This window comes from Mus caroli, unplaced genomic scaffold (genome assembly GCF_978045245.1).
Source record: "Mus caroli unplaced genomic scaffold, Mus_caroli_1 scaffold_1, whole genome shotgun sequence".
NCBI lineage: Eukaryota > Metazoa > Chordata > Mammalia > Rodentia > Muridae > Mus > Mus caroli.
In genome coordinates this window covers 83377403-83404600 of record NW_028227256.1, presented here as the reverse complement: position 1 = coordinate 83404600, position 27198 = coordinate 83377403, and the positions used below count along the sequence as shown (strand labels likewise).

The window sequence follows — 27198 nt, the reverse complement described above, 5'->3', positions numbered from 1 at the left end:
ATTATTCAAGTCCGAGCCTCTCGTTTTTGTTTTGTTTTGTTTTGTTTTGCCACTATTCACAATCCTCTTTTATCTCCCTTTCATTTATGAGGAGGACCAGAAAAGAACAGGGTACTTCCATCTTTGCCAGAAACTGAAGTTGTATTTAGTATTTTACAACAGTAATTTGTAACTAATTTTCTCAGTGAACTATAACTTATTTGAAGGTACCAAACTATGTTTTATCATTATTCTCTTCAGACTATCAAAAGGAAACAGGAATAAATCCTAGCATTTGCTAAAAGCACAGAGCACATCGAGTAAATTACATGAGTTTCCATAGTTGTACATAAAGCCTTGGTAATGTCTCTTTTCCTTTCCCTTCACCCTATATACACTTCCGTATTACATTCTTTATCATATGCTCAGTGCTCCTAAGTTGTCTGTTATAAACATGGCAGTTTTATTGCCAGCAGACCACTTTTCTCTTGATGAGGAATTTGTTACATCAGAGTCATGAGCAAACTTAGAACATTAGAACACAAAATAGCAAATGAGCAAACTGCCAAGGGAGGCCTGAGTAGCAAATGTCTGATCGTTCTAGAGGAAGAAACCAGTTATAGAAGCTAAAATGTCCCTAGCAACTAAGGAAGAATACATAGCACCGGTGAGCAGGATATGGAGTGAGACAGACTAAAACTGCTGGGGGAATAAATGGCTGGACACACAACAGGTCGCTACATAGGAACCTGAGATAGGGGTTTTCTTTTTCTTTTTCTTTTTCTTTATTCTTTTTCTTTATCCTTTATTCTTTAATCTTTTTTTTTTTTTTTTTTTTTTTTTTTTACAGTTCAGACTTCATTCCCCTCCTGGTCCACCCTCCGACTGTTCCACATCCCACACCTCCTCCCCCACACCTCCCCCACCCCTGTCTCCAAGAGGATGCCCTCATTCCCACCCCCACACCAGACCTCCCCACTCTCTAGGGCCCTCAAGTCTCTCTAGGGTTAGGTGCATCTTCTCTGACTGAGTCCAGACCTGGCAGTCCTCTGCTGTGTATATGTTGGAGGCCTCATATCAGCTGGTGTATGCTGCCTGGTTTGTGGTTCCGTATCTGAGAGATCCCAGGGACCAGGCTAGTTGAGATTGCTGGTCTGCTTATAGATGTCCCACAGTGGAAGAATGGAGACAGAAAATGTGGTTCATTTACACAATGGAATACTACTCAGTTATTAAGAAAGAAGACATCATAAGTTTTGCAGGCAAATGGATGGAACTAGAAAATATCATCCTGAGTAAGGTAACTTAGACCCAAAAGGACATGCATGGTATGTGCTCACTAAGTGGATATGAGCCAAAAAGTACAGAATACCCAGGACACAACCCACAGGACTCATGAAGGCTAATAAGACAAAGGATCCAAGTGAGGATGCCTCAATCCCACTTGAGAGGGAGAAGAAAGCAGTCATGGGGGGTGGGAGAGTTAGAGGGAGGGAGGGATATGGGTGGGAGAGGGGACAGGGAGGGGAAGGGGGGAACATGATTAGGTATTGGGGGGTGGGTGACAGGACTGAAGCCCTGAGGGACAGCAGAAAAAATGGAAACAGGCAACCTCAGGAGGTAGGAGGTGTGGAGGGGGACCTTCTAGAATGTACTGGAGACCTGGGAGGTAAGAGTCTCAGGACCCAAAGGGAGGGGGACCTTGGATGAAGTGCTCTATAGTTGAGAGAGGGAACTTGTAGAGTTCACCTCTAGTGGAGGGACAGGACATCAAGTGGAGGGATGGGGTTGCCATCCCACAGTCAAAAGCTCTGACCCAAAGTTGTTCCTATCTGAAGGAACTGCAGAAACAAAGATGGAGAAGAGCATGAGAGAAAGGAGGTCCAGTAACAGGTCCAGATTGGGATTCAGCTCAAGGGGAGGCCCCAGAGCCTTGAAACTGTTACTGATGCTGTTGTGCTTGCAGACAGGAGCCTAGTGTGGCTGTCCTTTGAGAAGTCCAATAAGCAGCTGAGTCAGATGCAGATACTAGCACTCAACCAATAGACAGAAGCCAGAGAGCCCTGTGGCTGAATTGGGGGAAAGCTGGAAGAAGCTGCCCCATGGGAAGAACAGCTCTCAACTGATTTGGAACCTCAAGATCTCTCAGACACTGAGCCACCAACCACAGGCCAGCTGATAAGAGGCCCCAACACTTATACAGCAGAGGACTGCCTGGCCTGGCCTCAGTGAGAGAAGATGCACCTAATCCTAGAGAGACTTGAAGCCCCAGGGAGTGGGGAGGCCTGGGGGTGAATATCCTCTTGGAGACAGGGGGTATGGGAAGGGGAGCAGTCAGGGGTCAGACTATGAGGGGGGGGGTTAAGTCTGGACTGTAAAAAAGGATTAAAGAATAAAAATGAAATAAAATAATAATAGTAATAATAATAATAAAAGAAAATCCTAAAGTATTCAAAGTATTCAAAATAAGTAGAGCAAATAAATGAGTTCTGGAAGATTACAGGTTATATAATTAATACAAATAACTATCAATGCGATTTCTAAATATTAGCAAAGGCCAATTTAAAAATAAAATTAAGAAAGCAATCTTATTTACAATAAAACTAAACTTTGCATAGGTGCAAATTAGCAAAAAAGGTAGAAGTTTATGTATTTGAATGTTATAAAACATCACTGAAATATTTTAAACAAAAAGAAAGATATCAGAGAAGACAATGTTAAGCTGGCAAAACTACTACTGATCTTATAGGCTTAACACAATTATTAACAAAATACAAGATTCTGTTTCTGGTCTCCTCAAATTGACAAGCCAATCCTAAAATTCATACAAAAATGCAAGACAGAAGCTCAGAATAGTGTCAAAAATCTTGAAAGAAAAAAAGTAGAGTTGAAAGATTCCCTTCCCCCACTCAAGAATCAACGGTGGTGACTTTAGTTGTGACTCAAAGCACTGGAGATATGGAACCTGAAGAGGTCACCTGTAGTCAGGCAGGTGGAGCAATAGGAACACCAACCACCCACAGAACTTTTGACCTCAAATTTATCCTGCCTTTAAGAAATGCAGGTGTGGGAAGCCACATGTGCCGTTGCAGAGTGGCACAGGCTTCTGCTGGCCACCACGCATACATAGGCAGGAAAGTTTTTTGCCAAGATGAGGTTTTGAGAATTGACCAAAATTGACCAATCAGAAGAGAGAGAAATTGACCAATCAGAAGAGAGAGAAATTGACCAATCAGATGAGAGAGAAGTTGACCAATCAGAAGAGAGAGAAAGTAACCAATCAGATGTAGGAATGCAAATGAGGTAATAAGCATCAACCAAGCAAAACACAATCCGGGTGTGAGACACGCCTCTTCTAGGCCTATATAAAGCAGCACCAGAGCTGGGCTCAGGGTCTTTTCGCCTAAGCTCTCCCAATAAACGCGTGCAGGAGGATCCTGTTGCAGCGTCGTTCTTGCGCAAGATGCAGGGAGGGGAGACAGAGCAAAGGCTGAGGGAATGGCCAAGCAATAGCCGCCCCAAGGAGAGACCCATCCCATGGGCAAGCACCATCCCTGACACTATTAATGATACTCTGTTATGCTTGCAGACAGGACTCTAGAAAGGCTGTCCTCTGAGAGGCTTCACTCAGAAGCTGACTCAGAGTGATGTAGATATCCACATCCAAACATTGGATGGGGCTTGGGGACTTTATTGGAAGAGCTTGGGGAAGGAATGAGGGCCCTAAAGGGAATAGGAACTCCTCAGGAAGACTAACAGAGTCACTAATCTGGACCCTTGGGCCTCTCAGAGACTGAAAAACCAACCAACCGAAGAGTGTACATGGCTGGGCCAAACCAACCTCAACATACTAGCAAATATGCAGCTTGGTCTTCATATGGGTCCTCAACAACTGGGGTGGGCTATTCCAAAAGCTGTTGCCTATCTGTGGGATATGCTCTTCCAGCTGGGCTGCTTCGTCTGGCCTGAGTAGGAGATGCCAGAGACCTGATGTGCCAGGGTCAATGACCAACGGGGGCCTTCACCCTCTCTGAGGAGAAGGGGAAATGGGGGAAGCATTGTGGCAAGGGGTAACTGGGAGGAAGAGCAGTGATCGGGATGTAAAGCGAATAATAATAATAAAAAAAAGTAGAGTTGAAAGACCTATGCTTCTCTGTTTTCAAATACAGCACAAGGTTACAGTAATCCAGGCAGCATAGCCAGTAGCAGAAACACAAAATAAATGAGAGTAAATAATGTAAATAAAGCTACATTTATGATTGGCTGATCTTCAGCAAGGGTGACAAGACAATCCTATCTGGAAAAATCATTTCAACGACAAGAACAAAGTATAATGGTGCAAATACATGCAAAATCCACAATGGAACCTATTATTTTGTTTACTAACTTTAAAAATTAATCAAAAGGAGTTGGGGAAATGACTCAGTTATGAAGCAAATATTTACATACATAAACATGAGGACATGTGCACTGCTGCCCAGTTCCCAGGTAAAAAGTTAGAGATTTATAATCATCATTATTATAAATTATAATATTTATTATGTATATAAGATATGTAATTACTATAAATTATAGCCTATAATTTCAGTGCTAGAAAGGCAGAGACGGGGGGATTTCTGGAATGCATTAGCTAGCCAGTCTAAGTTGGGAAGTTCCAGGTACAGTGAAATATCTGACCTCAAAAAATAAGGTGGACCCAGGCATGGTGGCACACACCTTTAATTCCAGCACTCGAGACAGAGGCAGGTGGATTTCTGAATTCAAGGCCAGCCTGGTTGACAGAGTGACTTCCAGGACAGCCAGGGCTCAGAGAGACAAACAAAACAAACAGAAACAAAACAAGACAAAATAAGGTGGAGAGTACTATGAAGAAATATATTCCAGTTTCTAGTGAAGAAGACACTGGATATTAACTTCTGACTTCCATACAAACATGCATATACATGTACATGTACCCACTTGCACACAAACACACACCACATACACTCAAAATAACTACTAAAAATAAAAATGACTAACAAGAGCAATAGTCAGTCTTTTCCTATGTTGCTGAAATGACTAGAAATTGTATGCTTACCTTAAACTATTTACAAAAGCCAACTAAAAACTTATCATAAGCATAAATATAACAGTACTCTAAACCTCTTAGAGAGACTGTATGTACATTGTTGTGATCGCTTGGCCAACGATTACTGAAATAAGACATCAAAAGTATCAGCAATGTAAGAAGATAGGCTGGCAGCCATCAAACTTAGAAATGTTTCTTCTTTATTGTTGCTGGACTGTTTTTGCAGCTAGAAGTTGAGGCCAGGGTCTTGTGTATGGTAGGCAAGCACCGCTGTGTTATATCCCTAACTCTGAAACTCCCATGCTCCTAGAATACTACCAAGAGCGTGAGACTAAAAGACAAGGGATGTACACCTGTAATTCTAGCACTTGGGAAGCCAAGGCAGTAGATCACATATCTAAGACCAGCCTGGACCAGAGCTAGTGTGAGACCAGCATTGGCGGCATAGTAAGAGCCTGTCTGAAAAAAATAAAAAAGGGAGGGAGATCGGGGAGGAAGGGAAGATAAGGAGAGATGTAGGAGGGGTGAAGGAAATACAAGACAAACAAGTGGGAGAAAATCTTCAACTTCTATATCTGATAAATGACCACAATATATAAACAACCCTTAAAAATAAACACTAAAACACAAACAAAAAACAAGCAGAGGGCTCACGTAGCTATTTCTTCACATAAGATATTATAAAGGGCCAAGATTCTCATGACAATATGGTTAGTGTCACTAGTCATCACAAAATGACACTGCACACCCACAAGCATGGTTATGTCTTAAGCACTTAACAAGTGCTGGTGAGCAATGGAGCAATGGAGACTGCCCTGCATTGTTGTTAGACCTGCAAAATTGGTGCAGCCATGAGGAAACAGTTTGACAGATACTTAAAAAGCCAAATACAGACTGACCACATGACCCAGAAATTCCACAGTGAGCAATATCTAAGAGTACTGAGGACACTTTTCCACAGAAAAACCTATGTCTACTCACAGCAGCATGATTGGTACTAGTGAGAAGCAGCATCGGATGGTTCGCTAACTGATGAACAGAATGTGCCACATTGCTACAATGTAATACTAATCAGCACGGAGAGACGAATCTGACCAATGCGACAAAACAGATGAAGCTTGAAAACAAGTTAAAGAAAAGCCAGTTATAAAACACAAAAGCCTGTTTTAGATCAGACATTTTAAAAAATAAATGTCCATTAGTGGTTGCTGGAAACTGGCAGGGGATGGCGGAGAGTTAGTGGAGATTTCTTGTGGGTATGATAGAAACCTTACAGAATTAGACAGTGGTTATAGAATTATATTAAGTCATTAGATCCATGACTTGGTGACTATGAAAGACACCATGAAATAGCAATCTGAAAGGGTTAATTTCCTTGTATTTTAATAATAATCTCATTATGAAAATCAAAAAGACTTGAGAACCCTTAAAATCAGCCCTCTATACCCTCATTTGCTCCAAACCCTAAATCACTTACAGGAATTTATTTTTTATATCAGTGTAAATTCCCAATTTCTTTAGAATATGTACAACTGCCGAACTGGTAGTTCACGCCTTAAATCCCAGCACTTGGGAGGCAGAGACAGGCGGATTTCTGAATTCAAGGCCAGCCTGGTCTACAAAGTGAGTTCCAGGACAGCCAGGGCTACACAGAGAAACCCTGTCTCGAAAAACCAAGAAAAAAAAAAAAAAAACAAAAAAACAAAGTACAATTAGCCATCTTATCCACATACTCATAGCATAAATGGTAAATTAACTGTCTTCTCTGCCAGTAGGCATTGTTGCATCTATTTGTTGGCTGACTTTCTTTTCTAAGAGTCATGCTATTTCCCGTAAGTGCATGAGCTGGCAAAGGCTAAAGGCAGTACACACAACTGCGAATGTGTAGTTGTAGACCCTGCTGAGGATGCCATAATTGCTATCTACAAGTTTCTTGCCAGTTCACAGTGAGCTGAAAGGACATTAAAGGTAAGGACATGAAAGGTAGTTTCAAACTTCTTCCAGATGCCAAACAGTCTAATCATTCTTCCTTCTAGTTAAGGAAAGCCGTATTCCTTTATTTGCATATTACAACCTTTTCCAAACTCACCTTCCTTGCTATTTATTATAGATTTTAGCTCACTTTAGTCAATCTGAATTATCTGCCCTGCCTGTTGCAACATTAAGTAGAATAAAGGACTATTGCCTCTTGTGATTTTTGCTGAGCTGATGATATAAGAAAGGCAGAAGAGCTGGCAGGAGCAGAATGACAGCATGTGGCTATGAAGAAGTAGTGGATGACAAAGACTGTGGAAGTTATGGAGTATTGTGAGGTTCAAGGAACACATAGACTCTCAAAGCCAATAGGAAGTCTATTTGCAGGCCAGCTGGTTATCCAGGGAACTTGCCCAAATCATGTAGCCATGAGCCTTACTGTTCTTGGCTTTTTATGCACACAAACCATATCCTGGTTGACTCACTTCAATTAGCAAGAACAATTAGTAATAAGCAGACTACAGAAGCCAGAAAACAAGATTAGCACATTTAGGGACTTTCCCAGAACTGTGAACTATGATGGAGAGGCTTTTGTTCTCATTTTGGCAGGTGTTATAGTCTACATGCTGGACTCTTAGATCACAATGGTGCTATGGTGTCTCTAACATGGTATCAGTTGTGTAAAGGGGCCCATTACAAGAGGAGCCAAGATTTCAGATGGTAGAATGTGTGTGGGATACTGCTGGCTCAAGTCACTAGGAGCTACCCTAGCTTGAAGGCCAGGTGTCCTGATGCCCAAGGCAACTACAAAGCCATTGGAAAGACCAAGGGTTCCAACACCCAAAGGTTGACTGCTGTGATAATAGTTCTGGAGCTAGATAGCTACTACATATAGCTGAGAATTTTACTAGTCACTGAGTGCTGGGCTGTTGGCACTGGGACCAGAAAAGTAAGCCTCTAATCTGGGTACTTAGAACTTTAAGTCTGTGTTCTAAGGTTTAAAGATATAAGTTCTGAGTTCTCAGCTCTTGGAACTAAGAGCTGCTGAGTCTGTTGGCTCAGCCCATAAAGCTTCAGCATTCAAGGGCCCAGGACTACCAACACTAGATGAACTGCTCCTCACCTATTCGACAATTCCATTTGAATAAAACCAAAGAACCCTAGCCAAATCAATGGCAATAGAAAGGGTTAAACTATGTAGTTCAGCATTTTTAGAAGTATATTCAATAAAACACCAATTCCTTGAGATGATCCAGGAGAAAAGGTTCAGAGAAATATTTGAACCCATTGTTTTCCAAAAGCACTCACTTGCTGTCAAACACTCTTTTTCTTCATGACCACTATGGAAATCCCAATGAACATAGGTGTGACCCATGAAACCCTCCCTCTGAAACCCAAAGGAACACACAACCTCCAGCATCTTTTGGAAAATTCTAATTCAGTTAGAAAAATCTATATTATAAAAGATAATGATAAGTACTCCTGTCTACTCTCCCAGAGTCAGCCAGGGGGTTCTGGAAGGAGTACGACTGGTTTCTAGTGCTCTTCTATGGTGCAACCCTGCTTTCCCTGAGGAGCCTTTTTCTAAATGGCAATTTAATCATATTGGACTTTCTGATAAACAGTAAGGTCATTAGTCATTTAATGTTGGTTATCTTTGAAGGTTTTCCCACAAAGGCCTGACCTGAAAGAGGTTAGTATTCTATGACTCCCCCTTCAACTTGCTATTTCAAGGTTGGTTTTACCTGGACTAAGAAGAAAATTTCTTTGGGAACTCTCCACCTTGAAGATATTTCAATATTTCTTACCACAACACCCTTTCTCTGCTCAGTATTTTTAGCTCATTGTTTTCTATTTTGGCAGCTGAGAAGCTGCAGTTTGTAATTTTACCTCCAGCTTCATATTTCTTCTTAAAAGTGAATACAATGTCCTGTTTATAATAATAAAATCACTAGTTGGCAGAACGACATTAAATGGAAAAAAAGAGAGAGAGAGAGAGAAAGCAATTGGAAAATTTAGAGCAAGCAATTTTAAGTGCCAAGTTTCACATTTGTAATGGTCTGGTGGAGGTCACCGGGCTTCCTTTTTATTGAGGGAAGAGTAAGAAATAGATATCACAAGCTCTCTTGTAGAAAGCTATAGAAACCATTCTTGTTTCAATGAAGCTCATGGCTTTACCAAAAAGTGATGTGACTCAAATGTCTACAATAATACTAGCTATTGGAAAAACATAAAAATCAGGTTAACAGGGTATTTTCCCCTCCAGTGTATTTAGGTATTCATTTTCTCCTTGAATTGAACTTTTAAGCTTCAGTTTCCTATTCTAGTTCAGTAACAAAGGAAACAACAAAGTATGAATGAACTGAGAAAAAAATGCAGCCTGACTTGGAAATCACCCTGGGGTTTCTTGGCCTTCACATACAACCAAGTTTAAGCAGTTCCCCCATCACAGTATTTTCCTAGCCCCCCAATACTTACAGGATTGGTGTTCTTTAACCTCAGGTGCCCTGCTGGAAAGAGCTACAGTCTGGGCCATGCAAGTAGGGATTCTCCAGAGATGGGAGCCAAATGTCTAAAAGAATGGTGAGCCCAATCAGAGGGGCCAGATCACCCCTGCGAGTTCACACCAGCCTTACTCCTTAAAAATTGCTAACCAACCATTTTTCTTTTCAAAATAAACACTATTTCTCTCAACTTCAGTTTGCAAAATATTACCCCAATTCCACTGGACTAAAAAACTGGAATTTTACTGACATAATTGGATTATGAGGTTTAAAGATTGATGGAACTTTTCTGTTCCAAATATAATTGTTAAATACCAAACCTAAACGGGTATGTAGAAGCTCTTACGTAGCTAGAGCCAGAGGAACACTGCAGGCTCCAAGGCAGGGTGACCCGGAGAGAGGGGAGCAAGAAGCTACAGATGACTTCCAAGTCTTGTCAGAGAATCTCATAGTCTGATGGTACACAGCCTTTTTGTGGAGATGACTTCTGTTACTCCAGGTCCTAACTGTTGCCTTGAGTCTTAGCTCTCAATTCCACATCCAAGTAATCTTAGCTTGATTGATGTATTCACACCTATATCACAGCACTGGCCACTCTCTGCAGTGCTTAACCTCAATATGAGTTCAATTCTCTGAAGATAAAGGGCCAAACCTCAGTTGTCTTTGTATTTTCAGTGGTTAGTTCAATTTTATATAAAAAAAATATTATATATACATACATATACATACACACACGCATATATATGTATATATATAATGTTTGTGTTGCATACACATAAAATATATGTAAATATTTCAGCAGAAAAGGAGGAAATGCTTAAAAAGACACAGAAGAGTGGCTTTGGGAGTTTAGAGAATGTCAATTTATTCAATGAAAGAGACACTTTTCAGGACACACTAGAGCTCAATCTGAGATCTTTGGTCAAATTCAAGAAAATGAGCACTGCTTTTTAAATGCCATTGAAGATACGGGGCTCTCAGAGAATGCATCACACTATTATAAATACTTATCCTAACTACTTCCCTCCATTAAACAGTATTTGACTATTGCTTCATATATTTCATTCATGTCCTCTCACAGGAGCCTGAGGGAGAAGGTTCATAGAGGCAGAAACCCACATCGATTTCTATTAGTTACTGTATTTCCAATGCCCAGGGATGGCATATCACAAATAAATGTTGGTTAATAAACTAAATAAACCTACCACATATCAGTCAAAGAAAAGAAGCTCATCAGATCCAAACACATTAGCAGAGTCATAGGCTTTACTTTATATTAATTTTATTGTAAAAAATAAGAAACTCACCAGGACTACATAAATATATGAATTAACCCCAATGCCCTCATTACATGTATGGGTCAGTATAAGTGTCATGTGCAGATGCAAGAGTCAACATTCTAGAAAATGCATAATATGGGCTCTCTCATTGGTTCCTGGGCCAAATGTAATCTATAGGTTTTTACCATGCCTGCTTGCATTGACTTACAGATCTCATTTAATTTTAGGTAAATTAATCTTTATAATATAGGCAAGTCACTAAAATATTACTAGAAAGATGCAGAGGCTTAAGATAACAGTAACTATTACATGAGTTATACTTATAACTGATGTTATATATTTTATAATATATATAATAGTAAAATAACATCAGTGCTCCTAGAAACAGTAGCTCCAAGAACACAGCAAACCTGACACTTGTTTTCCATGTAGGAGCTCATTACAGTGCGGCTGTGACTGCACAACACTGGCTGCCAAGTGCTTTGAGGAACTTACAAAAAGTAAACACATTGTCACTTCAAGGGGAAGACAACATTGAGGAAAAGGGGTTATTCAATGTGAAAACAAAATACTATGTTTATCATTCAAAAACACTTTTTTCTTTTCTTCCTCCCTTTCTTTCCTTCCTCTTTCTTCTTTCTTCCTTCCTTTCTTTCTTTCTTTCTTTCTTTCTTTCTTTCTTTCTTTCTTTCTTCCTTTCTTCCTTCCTTCCTTCCTTTCTTTCTTTTTCTTTCTTTCTTTCTTTCTTTCTTTCTTTCTTTCTTTCTTTCTTTCTTTCCTTCCCTCCTCTCTCTCTCTCTCTCTCTCTCTCTCTCTCTCTCTCTCTCTCTCTCTCTCTCTCTCTCTCTGTCTCTCTGTCTCTCTGTCTTTCTTTTTCTTTCTTTTTTTCCCCAGTGCTAGGGTCAAACCAAAAGCCTCGCGCACCCAGATCTTTTTAGCAGATGTACTGAAATGCTTCTCCTATCATATTATTTGGAGTAAAAAATTGTGTCTATGTACAAACTGCTAAATTGCCCACATGTACACCCAAACTACATACCAGAACTTTACAACTAGTTTTTATGATGTCACAGAAAGAATTTTCTGTGGATTATAAACCTTTTTAAAAATGGCTAACACTGAGTTGTGACGGTGCATGCCTATAACCCTAGCATTTGGAAGGCAGATGCAGGAAGACTGCAGTTTAAGACAGCCTAAATTACATAGTGAGACTATGTTTCAAAAAAGAAAGGGGTGGGGGGACCGCAAAGCTATTAATGCAGCTCTTTTTAGCCAGTCCACAGGAACTGACTGGTTTCAAATACATATGGCTCCTGTCTATAAGCATAACAGAGTACCAATGAGTCTGAGGCCAGCCTGGGCTACAGAGTGAGTTCCAGGACAGCCACGACTACACAGAGAAACCCTGTCTCGAAAAACCAAAAAAAAAAAAAAAAAGAATGTCAGGGACTGGTGCTTGCTCATGGGATGAATCTCATGTTGGCCCAGTCATTGGTTGTCTGTTCCCTCAGTCTCTGTTCCTGCACTGCTTGTAGAAAGGACTAATTTTGGGTTGAAGGTTTTGTGGGTGAGTTGATAACCTTATCCTTCTACTGGGGAGTCCTGCCTAGCTACAAGAGGTGGCCATTTCAGGCTCCATATCCACCACTGCTAGGAATCTCAGCTAGAGTCATCCTCAAATAAATTTGGATTCACTTGTTGAATAGAACCTAAAATATGAGTATTATGCTTTAGTAAACTCATCTCACGTCTTTAAAAAGTTCTCTTATTTATTTTTAAAATAGGAATAAGGGTACAGAGTACCAGCCTATATCCCTGTATGTATGTATATATGTATGCATTATGCATGTATATATGATGATAATTAAAATCAAGTTAAAATAGACAGGACTAGGTCAGCTTCTATCTATCTATCTATCTATCTATCTATCTATCATCTATGTATCTGTCTGTCTATCATCTATCTATCTATCTATCTATCTATCTATCTATCTATCTATCTATCAATGATGATCATTAAAATCAAGTACCAACATAGCCAGGACTAGATCAGCCATGGTGGCACGTGTTTAGTTTCAACACTTGGGAGACAGACAAACTCATTTCTGTGAGTTTCTTATAGAACATAACATGTTCCAGGCCAGCCAGGGATACATATGGAGACCCTGTCTAAACAAATAAAGCACATAGGACTTACAATCAGATATTTAAATTTCCACACTACAAGTTATTAAAGCAAAGTTTTAAAACAACGATAGTACCCAGTTGAACTGCTTTCACCAAAAGTAAAACTATTAATATAAAGAGACAGGGTTTTTAATACCTTTCAGAAGAAATATCAAAATATTTGAAATTTATTTCATCTTTATTTTTCTTCTTTTGTTTAGGTTTGTAATATAAATAACTGATTCATAATCTATTATATTTTTTATAATTTTAAAAAGACATGCATTAGTGAGAATGAATGTTTACCAATGTTAACAGATTACTGTTTTAGATATCAAGAAGCCATTTAAAATTTAAATGTAAAAGAATAATTTAATCTGATCTGAAGTTTAGAAACATAATCTTGGGGACAGGAGATGAGAGTGAAAATACTGGAAAGCTAAAGGGGTTTAAAACCCGTAACTACTTTAATGCAGAATCATCTACAAAGGGTTCTTTCTCAGAGCACATGGTTAGACTTTAACAGAAGCTTTCTGCAGAGCAAGGTCTATTCTGTAGCTCAGCCCAGAAAGCAACAAGGGCCAAACCAAAGGCAAGATGGAGCCATAAAAGGATAACTTGGTGCAACCCTGGCTCTTGTGACCACTGAAATGTTTAATAATTTTCTGCAGGTTATGATCAGGTCAGAGAAAAAAATAAGTATATCTATCTTCTGACATTTGTAGTTATGATTTCTTGAAGTTATTTTAAAGACTTTTAGCAATGGAATGGTATGCTAAGTGAATACTTGACTATTGCTTTCCTGCCTCTTTATTACTACCCTGAGCCAATTTCCTCCCACTTCAATCATGTATGTGACCAGGCTGATTTACTTCCTTCTATTTTCTATACATGCATACTTTTAATGTGCAGATATGTGTATGTTTTACATATGTTTATGTGTATTTATATGGCTCTGGGTTATTGACTTCACAAAAATACAATCATAGTCACATGATCTGCAGTTTCTTCTTTCACTTAACAGTATTTGATGGTCTCCCTTCTAGGACAGACCATATGGATACAGTCACTTTTTTGCATAGCTGTAGGTAACATCATCATAGGGATGGGGAGACCATAGTTATTAAACCATTCCATTACTGACAGACTCAGCAGTTTTTACAGTAAAACAGCAATGAAACTCTTGGCTCATAAACCTTTGTATACTTCACTCCGTCAGATACATTTCTGTAAACAGAGTTTGGGGGTAAAAGGTACATTTAAAACTGAATAAGCACTAAATTAGACTTCAAAAATAATGATTATTGTTTGAATTTAATCATTCCTTGGTAATTTTTCATTCTTTTGTTTGGTTTTAGTCTCTTTTCCCACTTTTAAAATTCTTTGACACTCTCCTATAAGAATACAATATTATCTTCATCATACCCAACCTAGAGGTCTTTGTTTTCTGAGACAGGATTTTACCATGCAGCCTAGCCTGGTCTAAACCTCACTGTGGAGCATCCTGGATCTCCTGCCTCATGCTCCCAAATCTGTGTCACCACATCTGGCTTCATAAAGTTTTTATATAGTCCTAAATCCAGTAAAAGATCTCAGTAAGCTCTCAATTGTACAACAAAGGCAACAAAGGTTCCAGAAGGTTCGGGTTCAATGTCCAGAGGACATAACCCCCCCTATGTGTTATGCAGTAACATCCAGGAGCACACTGTACCAAATGAATTTGAATCCATGTGTTTCTATCAGCCACACTGACAAGTAGGAAGGGATTATTATCTCATTTTCTTCACACACTCTCAGCAAGAAAAGCAAAAAGTACCCTCAGACTTGGTGGAGTACTGGACACTTGGAGCTGAAGGCACCATAAGTTCAGCTACAAAGCAAGCAAGTGTGGTGGAAAGACTCTGACACGGGATAACCTCAGCAAAAACCTTCCACAGCCTCCGTGGTGGGGTGTATGAAAACTTTCTTGGTTCTAAGTATCTCCATGTGGCATCCAGAATGAATGCCAGTACTGAAACCAAATTCTGAAGAGAAATATCAGAAAAGAACTAACATCCCACAATGAAGAAACATCTTCAAAGAAGATGTTGTTATAAAAATACCACAAAAGTACTTTCCAATAAATTCCAGACCTAAAAGTAAAGCTTTAAAATGAGCCTCCAAGCACAAGGTCCTGAATCCTCTGCTATGTGCCTAGAGAGGCCCATTTAGAGGAAGCACTTCTAAGCAGATAACACTGCCTTTCTGTGATGAGACTGGGGTCCAGCAAGGAGAAGAGACTAGGTAAAGCCACCTGCAATCTTTTGAAATTAGAATGGTCTAGAACCAGTCTAGAAACAAATGTTTGCAAAAGAACAAAGGGTCAATATTTTAAGGCCACACAAATGTTGCAATAACTTTGAAGTTGTCATGAAGAATGTCATGGTTGAGCAATATATAAGCAAAGAACCATATATAGTTGTATTCTACTGCAATGTGACTAAACACAGAATTGTGAATCTCATATCACTTTAGGAAGATTAGTAACTATTCATAGCTATTAATTATTGCTGACATTTTTCAAATCATTAAAATCTGAAATCCATCTTCAGTTGATGAGCTCAAGTGGTGGGCTGGATTTAGCTGGTAATCCATCACTTGCTGACCTCTGGCACAGAAGCACCAGACTTTCAACTGAATCCAAACAGTGGATAAAAGAAGGAAATATCTTAGCCTGACCCCTAGAAGAAACATCGGGGGAGAAGACAGTGCAGGAACAGCTCTTCCCAGGTGTTTCCCATGTTTACCTTAGGTCTCTTCTCTTGCCCACCTCATCAGGTGGGATTGTCCAAGGCAGGCTTTGAGGGAGACATTCAAGAACTTCTGAAGAGAAATCAGAGAAGTCCACACCATATTCTGTCAGTATCCCTTCTGTTTCAGGCTCGATTTCACCAGCCTGCCCAAGACTCTTAGCCAGTTGCCTGTGGACAGAGCAGAGAATGGACAATGAACTGTATTAGTGAATAAATAAATAACATGTAGGCCTCTATCTCTTTTCTAAAATAAGTTATTATGAAAATCCTCATGAAGGCTACGACTACAGTACAAATGTACATTCCAGAGACATTCTGACCAGAGGAAGAGGGGCAAAGGGCAGAACTTCTTAGAACTCCTGCAATTTTACTCATGGGGAAGTCAACATTGGTCCTCACTTGCCCTTGTTTTTGACAGTCGGATTACATATCCAGGATGCTCTCCAACTGGGAATTCTCCTGCCTCAGCTTCCCAAGTACTGGGATTAGGCAGGTGCCATCATGTCAAGCTTCTAAGTTGCTATTGTGAAATGTCTACATGGAGGCTTTTGGAAAACTCCTTTAGAAAAGTTTGACCAACTTAGCTTGCTGTTAAATTATGACAATAGGATGAAAGAAGGAAGCAGCCTTCAGCCCAGCCCCTATATTAGGAGAGACATTAGGGGAGAAGACAGAGCTCAAGGATGAGTTTCTTCCACAGAAGCCATGAAAAAGCAGCTTCACAGTCTACATACCGGTGACACTGTGTAATACCCACAGTCAATACTCCAACCCTTAGAAATTATAAGCCCGATTAAATGTCTGTTTTCTTTTATAAGTTTCCTTGGTCATGGTGTTTTATCATAGCAATAGAAACCCTAACTGAGACAAAGGAAACAATAGAATCTAGGTAAGTAATAGGGGAAAAAAACCAATAACTAATGGACAGAAAAGAAACAAACCGTGAAGAAAGAGTAAAACAGATGACATCCTAGTTAGACTCATCAAGGAAAATGGGGAGACAAGGTCACAAATTCTAAGTATCAGAGTAAGAGTGGGAACATCGTCAACATACTACAGCATAAAAAGCATAAAGGAGGACTAAGTTGGGGACTTCTGTGGTTGAATTAAGGAAAGGCTGAAAGAAGCTGAGGAGGAGTGTGACCCCCATAGAAAGACCAGTAGTCTCAACTAACCCAGACCCCTGAGATCTCTCAAACACTGAACCACCAACCAGGCAGCATACACCCTGGTTGAAGCCCCTGGTTGATATGAGGCCCCTGACACATATACAGCAGAGGACTGCTTGGTCTGGCTTCAGTGAGAGAAGATGCACCTAACCCTAGAGAAACTTAAGTGAGGCCCTGGAGAGTGGGGAGGCCTGGTGGGGGAGCAGGGAGTACATCCTCTTGGAGACTGCAGATGGGGTTGCGGGGGAACTGTGGGAGGGCAGACTGGGAGGGGGTTAATGACTATATTGTAAAAAAAATAAAAGTAGTACTAGTGATTTTTATCCAATAAATTGAACATCTTGAATGTAACAAGTAAATTCCTTGAAAGATACAAACCGCCCAAGATTCTTAAACAATAAATCAATATCTTAGTATCTCTGTATTTATTAAGGAAATTGAACTGGCACTTTAAAATCATCTCACAAAGAAAACTCAAAAGTCCAGGTTGTCCTGATAGCTTCTATCAAATACAAAAAATATCAGCTGTTATATTTAAAAAGTATCATAAGCAATTAATTAAAATGTATCCTGTATAAGAAAATCATCACTATAATTCACCTTAGTAACAATCAAAGAACATATACAATCACCTCAGTAAAGTAAGAAACAGAATTTGACAAAATTTTCACATTCATTTACAATAAAAGCACATGATCAATGGAAGAAGCTTTTCTGATTTGATAAAAAGCGTCCAATGGGCCCGAGGAGATGGCTCAGTCAGAAGATATGTGCAGTGTAGAAAAAAGGAGCTCAGTTTAGAACCTAACACCTATGTTGAAAAGAAAGGAAGGAAAGCGGGAGGGAGGGAAGGAGGGAGGGAAGGAAAGAAAAGCCAGCTGTGGGTGTGTGCCTCGTAATCCCCGCACGGGAAGGTGAAGTCAGGAAGCTCCTGGAGCTTGCTGGCTGGGCTAGCCTTGTCAAATTTGTTGAGATCCAGGTTCAGTGAGATGCCACCTTAAAAATATGGTGGGTAGCAACAGAAAACACCAATGTCAGGCTTCCACGTGCACACACATATTTGCACATATATGAGCACGTACACACACATACCCTCCCCCATCCTAGATCTGATACCAAACTTAACAGTTAAAGTCTAAATGCTTTCTTATAGATCAGGAAGAAGATAACTGTTCATTAACACTACTGAACATTGTTGGGGGGGGTGCTAATGAATGTTATAAAGCAAATGATAAGCAAGGCATAAAATGAAAATGGGAAGATATCACACTGCATATAGTGGGATAAACTGAGTACAATTTCCATGACAGAAATGACCAGTCTCCTGTATGTTTCCTGTAAGATCTGTGTGTATGAAAACAGAATTCAGCATGCTGTATTTAAACTCTCAACCCAAGATTCCTAGTTCAGAGACAGTGCCCCATAAACAAGAGAAGCTCTCAGTATTCATGTATGGCAGTAAAGACACTTTTAGTGGTTTGTGTCAATGGTGTCTTGCAAGAGGAGAAGTGGGATCTACTAGCACTGTGACCAAAAAATCTTTACATAAAATGAGGTCTAGGCTTCTTGGCTCTGCAGAATTATCTTTGCAGCACTCTCAGGGGGGCAAGCATTCACTGTTTCTGCAATCCCTTTAGTGCCCTTCCAATAAATTCTTTTTCTAAGTTCCATTCTTTTACTTGTAACCAAGAACCCAGACAGTTAAGGGCTTGGGTCCCAATAATTTTCACAATGCTAAGGGATTTTTTTAAATAACTGACTTGTGCTCACCAGAATGAACTTCCCACTAAAGGTCTGAGGGAGCTATTATCACTGCCTCTGAAGCTTACAGGACATAAAACCCAATACTGGGATAGAGTAAGGCTACTTAGAATAATGTTACTCAGGCTAAAAATAACTTTATTCTAGTGATAAAAAGTAATAAATAGTCAAAAATTATCTAGGAGTTTGAAAACTAATGGGCTCCGTGTTATTCCCTAGTGGCCTAGTTATTACTCTCACAGTCTCCTGAGGGTCTGTTTCCACATTTCTCTCCTAACATCAAGACCTTTTTTGTATGGACATGGGTGTTTTGCCTGCATAAACGTCTATGCCCTGCTTATGTGCCCCATTCCCACAAAGGTCAGAAGAAGACTTTGGATTCCCTGGACTAGAGCTGCCAGTGGTTGTGAGCCATGTGGATGCCAAACACCAGACCTGAGTCCTCTGGAAGAGCAGGTAGTGCTCCTAACAACTGAGCCATCTCTCCAACCCTCTAATAAAAATGTCTTAACTGTCTGGGTTCTTGGTTACAAGCAGAAAAGACAAATTTTGGTTGGAAAAGTTTTATTGGAAAGATATAGAGAGACTCACAAAAAACCAGGCTTGGAGAGGGAGAGAATGAATAGATGAAGAGTGAGAAGCCCAATCTCTGGATTCTTGATTCTAGGCTAGGAACAGAATAAAGACTTCCACTGAAGAGGGTATTGGATTTCTTACAAGGGAAAAAAAACCTTCCATGTTGGTAAGTCACATCATTGAATTTAGGGCCTTACTAAGTCCCTTCAGTAAAATTCTGAGGCACTACAGAAACAGACAATGTATGCAGGAAGGTAAAGGAAGAGCTCATGGACCTCACTGCAGAGCTCCCATGCGCCCGCTATACTCTCAGCAGATGATGGTAGTATCCTGGGTTTTTGAGCATGTGGTCTCTGAAAAAGCAGCATAGCAGAAACTTTCTAATGTATCTATAGTCTGCTTTGGCTGAGGAAAAAAGACCTAATAGGCAGTAGCTACAAGTGTAACTGATGGCCAGGACCTGAAAGGCCTGGTAACAAGGGGATCTAGATAAGGGATAGGTGAATAAAACAAGCTTGTTGAAATGAGCCTGGCAGAGTGTGAGTGTTTATACTGTGTGGTGGTTAGTTTTCACTGTCAACTAGGCTGAATTTAGAGTCATCCACAAAATACACCCTATAGGTTTGTCTGAGTATGTTTCCAGAAATGTTAAACTAGGGGGGGAAAGACATGGATGTGGGTAGCACCATCCATGGGCTTGGGTCCTGGACTTAATATAAAGGAGAGTGAGCTGAGCACCACCATCCATCTCTGTTTCCTGACAGCAGATGCAAGATGGCCAGATGCCTCACACTCTGTTACCATGACGAGCTGCTTCCCCTTGAACTATGAGCCAAGAGAAACCTTCCTTCCTTAAGCTGCTTCTTGTAAAGTATTAGGTCATAGCGATGAGAAAAGGAACTAATGCATACTGCATAAGAGACAGCAAGGGTCTCCCTGAGAACAATCATGCCGTGCTTCCTCGTAGGCTTTAAAAACACAGAGGACAGCAGCAGGAAATGAACACCACAATAATAACTTCATATTAGAGTTGACTCGGCTCTCATCCTCATAGTACACCAGTGTGCCAACAGCCAGTCCCAGCCAACTGTGACAGAGAACAGAGCCAGGAGGACATTTGACAGTTGATTATGTCTAATGAGGTTTTCATGAGAGAGTGACCTTTCTCCATTAATCTGGAAACTCTAAGTCTGGGTTTGTGACTATCATCTTCATTTGCTCTACCTGCCATACTTGTATAAATACCACAACATATACATTCAGAGTACTTTATTACGTATTATATGACCAGATTTTATCATGCAACACTATCTTTTTGAAAAAAGCAAATCTTAAGAATTTACTGACATGAAGGGTATAATCAGGAGACAGCCCTTACCAGACTGCACTGCCAGCCTGCCAGAGAGAGTGATGCTCTAGCTTAGCATTCTAGGAATAAGAGCTGAGAATGCAAGGCATGAGTGTCAGACCATTTTGTGTCACAGTGGAGACGTACTTGTAGCTGGGAATGCAGTTTGGTGGTAGAACATTTGTGAACATGCACAAGGTCTTGAGTTTGGTACCCAGAACTGGGGTAAAAACACAACAACAAAACCTTAATTACAAAAAGTGCTATTCTTGTCCTCATAATGCTTATTACTTTTATTTATTTTGGCTTTTTTCAAGTCATATATTCATGCATGATTTAACTATCTATGTAAAATCTAGAAACCACAGATAAAAGAAACATGGTACCTGCCTCTCGAGATTGGCTTAATATTACCTCCAGTGGGATGCTCTTTTATGACAATTCTAGGGACACAATAATTCCTTTTATTCTGAAATGGAGAGCACAAGAACCGACTGACATAAACAGGAATCGAGCCCACTACTGACTTCTTTATTTACAATTCAAGGCAGCTGAGAGATTCCTCACAAGTAAACCCAGTTGGAGTAATATAAAGAGGTTGCATACATAGGCGGCTGAGGCATAAAACTCTGGAGCCTCCCTCCCTTGTCCCCCTTTGTAGATAGGATGTTACTCTGTAGCCCAGGTTGGCCTCAAATTCAAGACAGTATTTAAATGACATTAAGCAACTAACTATTTATTGATCAGATCACTAAATAGTTCCTGGAAGAAGTATAAATAATGAGGCATAGAGTAGTTTGAGAGAACTATGCCTACATGAAAAGAAGTATGTTCTTGTATGAGTGGGACTTCTGGTAGAAGTGTGGGTACAGCAGATGTAGACCACAATAAACCCTGGTCTCATCCTGAAAAGCTGGGAGCACTTCTCCAAAATACTTACAGTCATAAATGATAACTCTATACTTAATGTGGAAAAAGTGTAAGAAACTGGACAAAGACGTTTGCTAAGATTCAGCTTTGGAAGATCATTACAATAGTTTCCTGTCTATGGTTTAATTTTCCAAAGTCTTAGTTGGCAGTCACCCATGGTTAGAAATTACTAGATCGAAAAAAATCTAGAAATAATTCATACATTAAGTCCCATGCTATTCTGAGTAACAGGTCTCCCGCCATCCTGCTGGGTCTTACATAGAGCAGGCATTAGTCTTTTTTACAGCTATTTGCTCGGCACATTCAACCTATTCCATAGTCACTTGTAGCCATCTTTGCTACTAGACCAACTTCTGTGGCAGTACGGTGCTGGCGGTGCGGTTATGTACTTATTTTAGTTGATGCCTGCACAGTGTAAGAGCAGTACTGCTGGCAATTTTATTACTGTGTACTGTTAGGATTATTCCATTTGGTCAGTTACTGTTGTTAATCTCTTGCTGTGTCTAATGAATAAGTTAAACCTTAGCATAAGTTCATACACATAGATAAACCTAGTGGGTGTTGGGTTCAGTGCTGCCCGTGGTTTCAGACCTCTATCAGGAGGCCGGGAATGCATCCTCTGCCAACAATTGACTATTATATAAATGTTATATAACATTTAACCATAAAGTATGTTCAATTAAAAAAACCATTCTGATGGTAAGCAAGGAAGGATTAAAGGAAAGCATGGAAGAGCTAAACATCTTCCAAGTAAATAGTCTCAGAATAACAGTCATGACCCAAGAATGGACACACAGGTACAACAACTGGTGACCCTATCAGCCCTGGGAGTCAAATGCTGGGATCAGCAGCACAAGTGCATAATTCTCGAAGGCTTTCAGTTTTAGGGACTTGAGAGATAAGTAGAAAGCACTACCAGAGAAACAAAGATCCTGCTACCAGTCGCTAGAGGGAAAGTGACAGCACTTATAAACACCAAGGGTCACAGAGATGAAACATCACTAAGTGAGGGCCATGGGGGGAGGGGTGGGAAAATCGAGGGCAACAAAACAGAAGCACAAAGATTTCAGAAGAACTTAAAGAAAACTTGTGAATGGCAGATTGTGATAGTTAACCTTGGCTGTCCTCTTGGAGGATCTTACAATAGCCACGGAAAGGCATGTTGGCAGCACCATTGGACAGGCCAAGGAAGAAAGCATAATGAATAGCATTTAGTATGGTTTTAATTCACTGAGTAAAGGGGGAAAAGGAGATGAACGCAAGAATCCATGACTCTTTGCTTCCTGATTGTGGACATAGTGTTATCTGTCACCTCCTGCTCACTCTGATGGATGGCACCCTTAAACTGTGAGCCTGCTTTTGACAGGTTTTTCTTTTGTTTGGTTGTTTTGTCACAAAAATGAGGCAAGTAACTAATACACAGATCAGATCAGATCAGATCAGATCAAAGGAATCTAACCATGCCATAGCTGGAGGTAGGTTCTAGATAGAAGGACTAGAAACCATTTTCAAATATATTACTAAGACAATGCTCCAGAAATAAGAAGAAATTGAGATTTTTCTGACAGGCTAGCTCACATCTCAGGAAGAACTAACACAGAAAAATGCCAGAGAAACATATTCTAGGAGAGTCATTCGATTTCAGAGTTAAATTTTTCCAAATGCAAGATCTCAAGAAAACAAGGCTGTCATAAACAGCTATGGGAATCCGATCAGGCGAAAACAGAGGCTTACTAAGAGACGGAAACAGTTCTCACAGGGGTAAGCAGCCTAGGTCGCTGGACCATATATGTGGCAAAGAGAGTGTGAAGAGGAAAGATGATAACAGTCAACAAGTATGGTGATGCACCCAACCCCACAAACTGTCACCTAAGTCACACCAGTCACTGGGGCGTTACTAAAATTAAAGAGAAAAATATTTCTTTTTTCCAGCTTGTGCTTTCTGTCCTGGCAATAAAATTCACAGAGTTATAAGACTGGGGCCAAACAATCTTAATTTGTTCATGAAATTGCAAGATGGCTTATAAAGACAAAATCATATTTTAGTTATGCCTTCCAAATGAAATCAACATCTCCAAGTTCCTATTAGTAGTAATTAACATTTATTTTACTAAGTTCGAAAGAACATTTCTCAAGTGCCTCATTTAAATAAATTTATTATGGATTTCCACTGGAGATATATTTGATAGTTGCACAGACTGAAGAGCTTGCAGAAGATAAAAATCTAATGTGTCAGCATGGTGAAAGAGCTCGTGCTGTTGAGAAGGGGCCTTAGATGCCCCAGAAAGGCTCCCCTCTATCTAAGAACTAAGATCTGATCTTCCCTAAATAGGAGAATCCCAAAGCTCCACCAGGGAACTGACTGGTAGACTGTGTATTTATCTTGCCCAAGTGTTTGTTTTGACATTTTAGTTTCAGTGTAAATTTCAGAACCATAAAAATAACTTTCATGTAGATGTATTACAGTTCAAATGGTGTTGCTTTCTGTGTACTTTGCTGGAACTGCAGTTACAGGTGCCTGGGAGCTTATGGAGGACAGACAGGGTGGGAGTGTGATCCCCTGCAACTCAGCTGACAGCAAGTTTCCCCAGTGTGGGCACTGGGAACTGAAGCTGGGCATTCTCTCCAGCCCATCATGTCAACTTTCTGCAAACCTAAGACTGTTTTTGTTTTAAATTCAGTTTATCAAAAAGATAAAAAGAAAAAACAAAACAAAACAAACAAACAAACAAAAACAATCCCAGTACTGAAAAAAGTAGAATTTAGATTTGCAATAATAGCAAACACAGGGATAGATCCTGCCCAACCAGGAAGACACAATGACTGAAAATATATGTTCTATTTTATTTTATTATTAATTTTGGTTTTTTAACCTTTAACTTAAAAATTAATTTAGTATTATTATAAAATGCTTTTTACTTTAAGTTTCATTTGTCTACTGCAGCTGTCACATTGTTATATCTGTGCTTCTATTCTCTGAACCTAATATCAGCATTTCTTCTATTGCTTTTCAGACCTCTGGCCAAGCCTCCTTCCCTCCCATTATTACTTTAACTCCCTTTCCCTTCTCCAATTCCTTTTTTCACTTCATTACTTAAATATTGGGAACTTGAGCTCAAAGAAAACTAAAATCCACATTTCCCCCAACCAGTAAGCCTGTGCTGCTATCTCTGAGCTTTATAGGAGACATAAGTACAGTGTAGTTATTTTTCCAACGTAAGTTAACAAACACTATAACTCACATAAATGGAATTAAATACAAAAATTACATAAATATCTCAATTTTAAAAGGTCTTTGCTAATCCCAATACAGAAAAAGTCCTTTGACAAAACAAACAATGCCATCATGAAAACAGTCCTAGTGAGAATGGGAGTAGAGGAAACATACTTCATCATAGGAAAAGCTGCATATGACAAACATACCAACATCATGCTAAATAAAAACGACACTGGAGCAATCCTATAGAATCAGAAACAAGACAGGACTGTTACTGTCCTCCTCCTTTTCAATACAGTGTCTGAAGCACTCTAGAGCAGGAAGACTGAGAAGGAAATTTTAAAAATACACATTGGGGTGGGGGCATCCACGTGGAGATGGGGTGGGGTGGGGTGGGGAGGAGGTGTGGGATGTGGAGCAGTCAGACAGTGGGGGGGGGGTCGGGGAATGGAATATGGAGTGTAAAAAATAAATTAAAAATAAAATAAAATAAAAAATACACATAAGAAGTCAAGCTATCATTGTTTGCAGATGATGTTACTACACATACGTGATCCCCAAAATTCTACCAATGTTGACTTTACAAATTCTACAAATTTCTACAAATGTTGATTAGAAATGATCAAAACCAACTGATAATAATCAGTACCTTTCTTTACACTAACAACAAACTGAGAACAAAATCATGGAAACAGTCTCACAATAGCCTCAATAAAATACAGTATCTAGGAATAAGCCTAACCAAGGGCATGAAAGATGCCTACAATATAAAGTTTTTAAATCTCTGAAGAAAAGGATTGTGGAAGGCACTAGAAGATGGAAAGACAACCCTCCCCAATATTTATGGATTGGTACAATTAATATTGTGAAGATGGCCATTCTATAAAAATACACAACTTACAGAGTCAATGTGATCACAGTCAGTTATAGTCCCCATGACATGACTCACAATAGGGGAAACTGCACTAAAATTCATATGGAATCACCAAGCAGCCCTGAGTCAAACGAGCATTGCTGAAGGGAGTCCCACACCAGATTTCAAGCTATACTGCAGGGGTATAAAGTAATAATAATAGCATGACACTGGCACAAATGCAGACACGGAGATCAAAAGCAAGATACAAGACCCAAATACAAGCTGACATTACAGTCCCTTGACTTCTGCAAGATGCAGGTTTGTTTTTATTTTTTTGTTGTTTTTTTTTGTTTGTTTTTTGTTTTGTTTTGTTTTGTTTTCCAAAACTGATCCTTTCAGGCCACCAGGTGGAGCCCGACAGTCACACACAAAAAAAGAGCCCCCTCCTCAGCCTGATTTGCTCTCTCCCTCACCCCCCTTAACCAAGGCACAGTCACGACTCAGAAAAGGACTTGTAAAATCTCACTGTTTCATATAATTCAGCCTGTCCCTCAGAAGACTATTCACATAAGAAATGTGCTCTTGGGGAAGTGAAATACTCGCTTTGTAGAGAGATGGGGGAGGGAGGTTGCAGAAAGTTGTTTCTCTGTTTATTAATCTTGTAAACAATTCCTCTGTAGCATGAATTTCTGCCTTTTGCTTTATCTAAGGGCCTGGCCACCACTGCATTTTTCTGCTAACATTAAATAATTCATATATAGTAATTTTAGCCATACCATCAATTTTTATCTATTCCCTAAAGAAATTCAGTATCTTCCAAACCAAACAGAAGCCGGATGTGGTGACTCATGACACTGCTTCCAGTACTCAGAAGACAGATGCAGGTGGATCTCTTTGAATTTGAGGACAGCTGATCTGCACAGTAAGTTCTAGGACACCAGTGCTATAAGCTAAGACCCTGTCTCAAAAAAACAAAACAAAACAAAGCAAAACAAAACAAAGCAAAAAAAACCCAAAAAAACAAAAAAAAAAAACCTAATAGAAGTATTTGCTTCTAAAAGGTGACTATAGAGGACTAGCTCTTTAAAAAAAAAAAAAAAAAAACACTCCTGGTGAAAAGCTAGGAGATTCAGGCAGACCCCACTCAACCTTCTCCTCTGCATACCACGGCAACCAGAACCTCTCTTCTATGTTGCTTAGCCATTGGCTTCAGAGGACTTTGCTGCCCTCATTGAAATGAACAATGCTGCAATCCATTCTCTCCACCTCACTCCAATAGCTTTGAGTTAAGCCCAGACAGCCCCAAGTTCAACCATAAGCCTCTCATCTTTGCTGAACCTGAGCTGACCTATTCATCTCCCCTCCAAGTCCCCAAAACTTTTTTTTATTAGGTATTTTCTTCATTTAAATTTCCAGTGCTATCCCAAAAGTCCCCCATGCCCTCCTTCACCACTCCCCTACCCACCCACTCCCACTTCTTGGCCCTGGCCTTCTCCTATACTGAGGTATATAAAGTTTGCACGACCAATGGACCTCTCCTTCCACTGATGGCCGACTAGGCCATCTTCTGATACATAT

General features: G+C 39.8%; 1 protein-coding gene across 3 annotated transcripts in view; it reads right to left on the bottom strand.

Moving 5' to 3' along the window:
• Dis3l2 (DIS3 like 3'-5' exoribonuclease 2) overlaps positions 1–27198 on the bottom strand; it is a 357736-nt gene that overhangs the window by 146972 nt on the left and 183566 nt on the right. For all 3 annotated transcript variants that reach the window (XM_029476858.2, XM_021163217.2, XM_029476861.2), the window contains one exon: positions 15758–15931. In XM_029476858.2, the coding sequence (XP_029332718.1) occupies positions 15758–15931 (174 nt within the window). The remainder of the gene's footprint in view (positions 1–15757; positions 15932–27198) is intronic.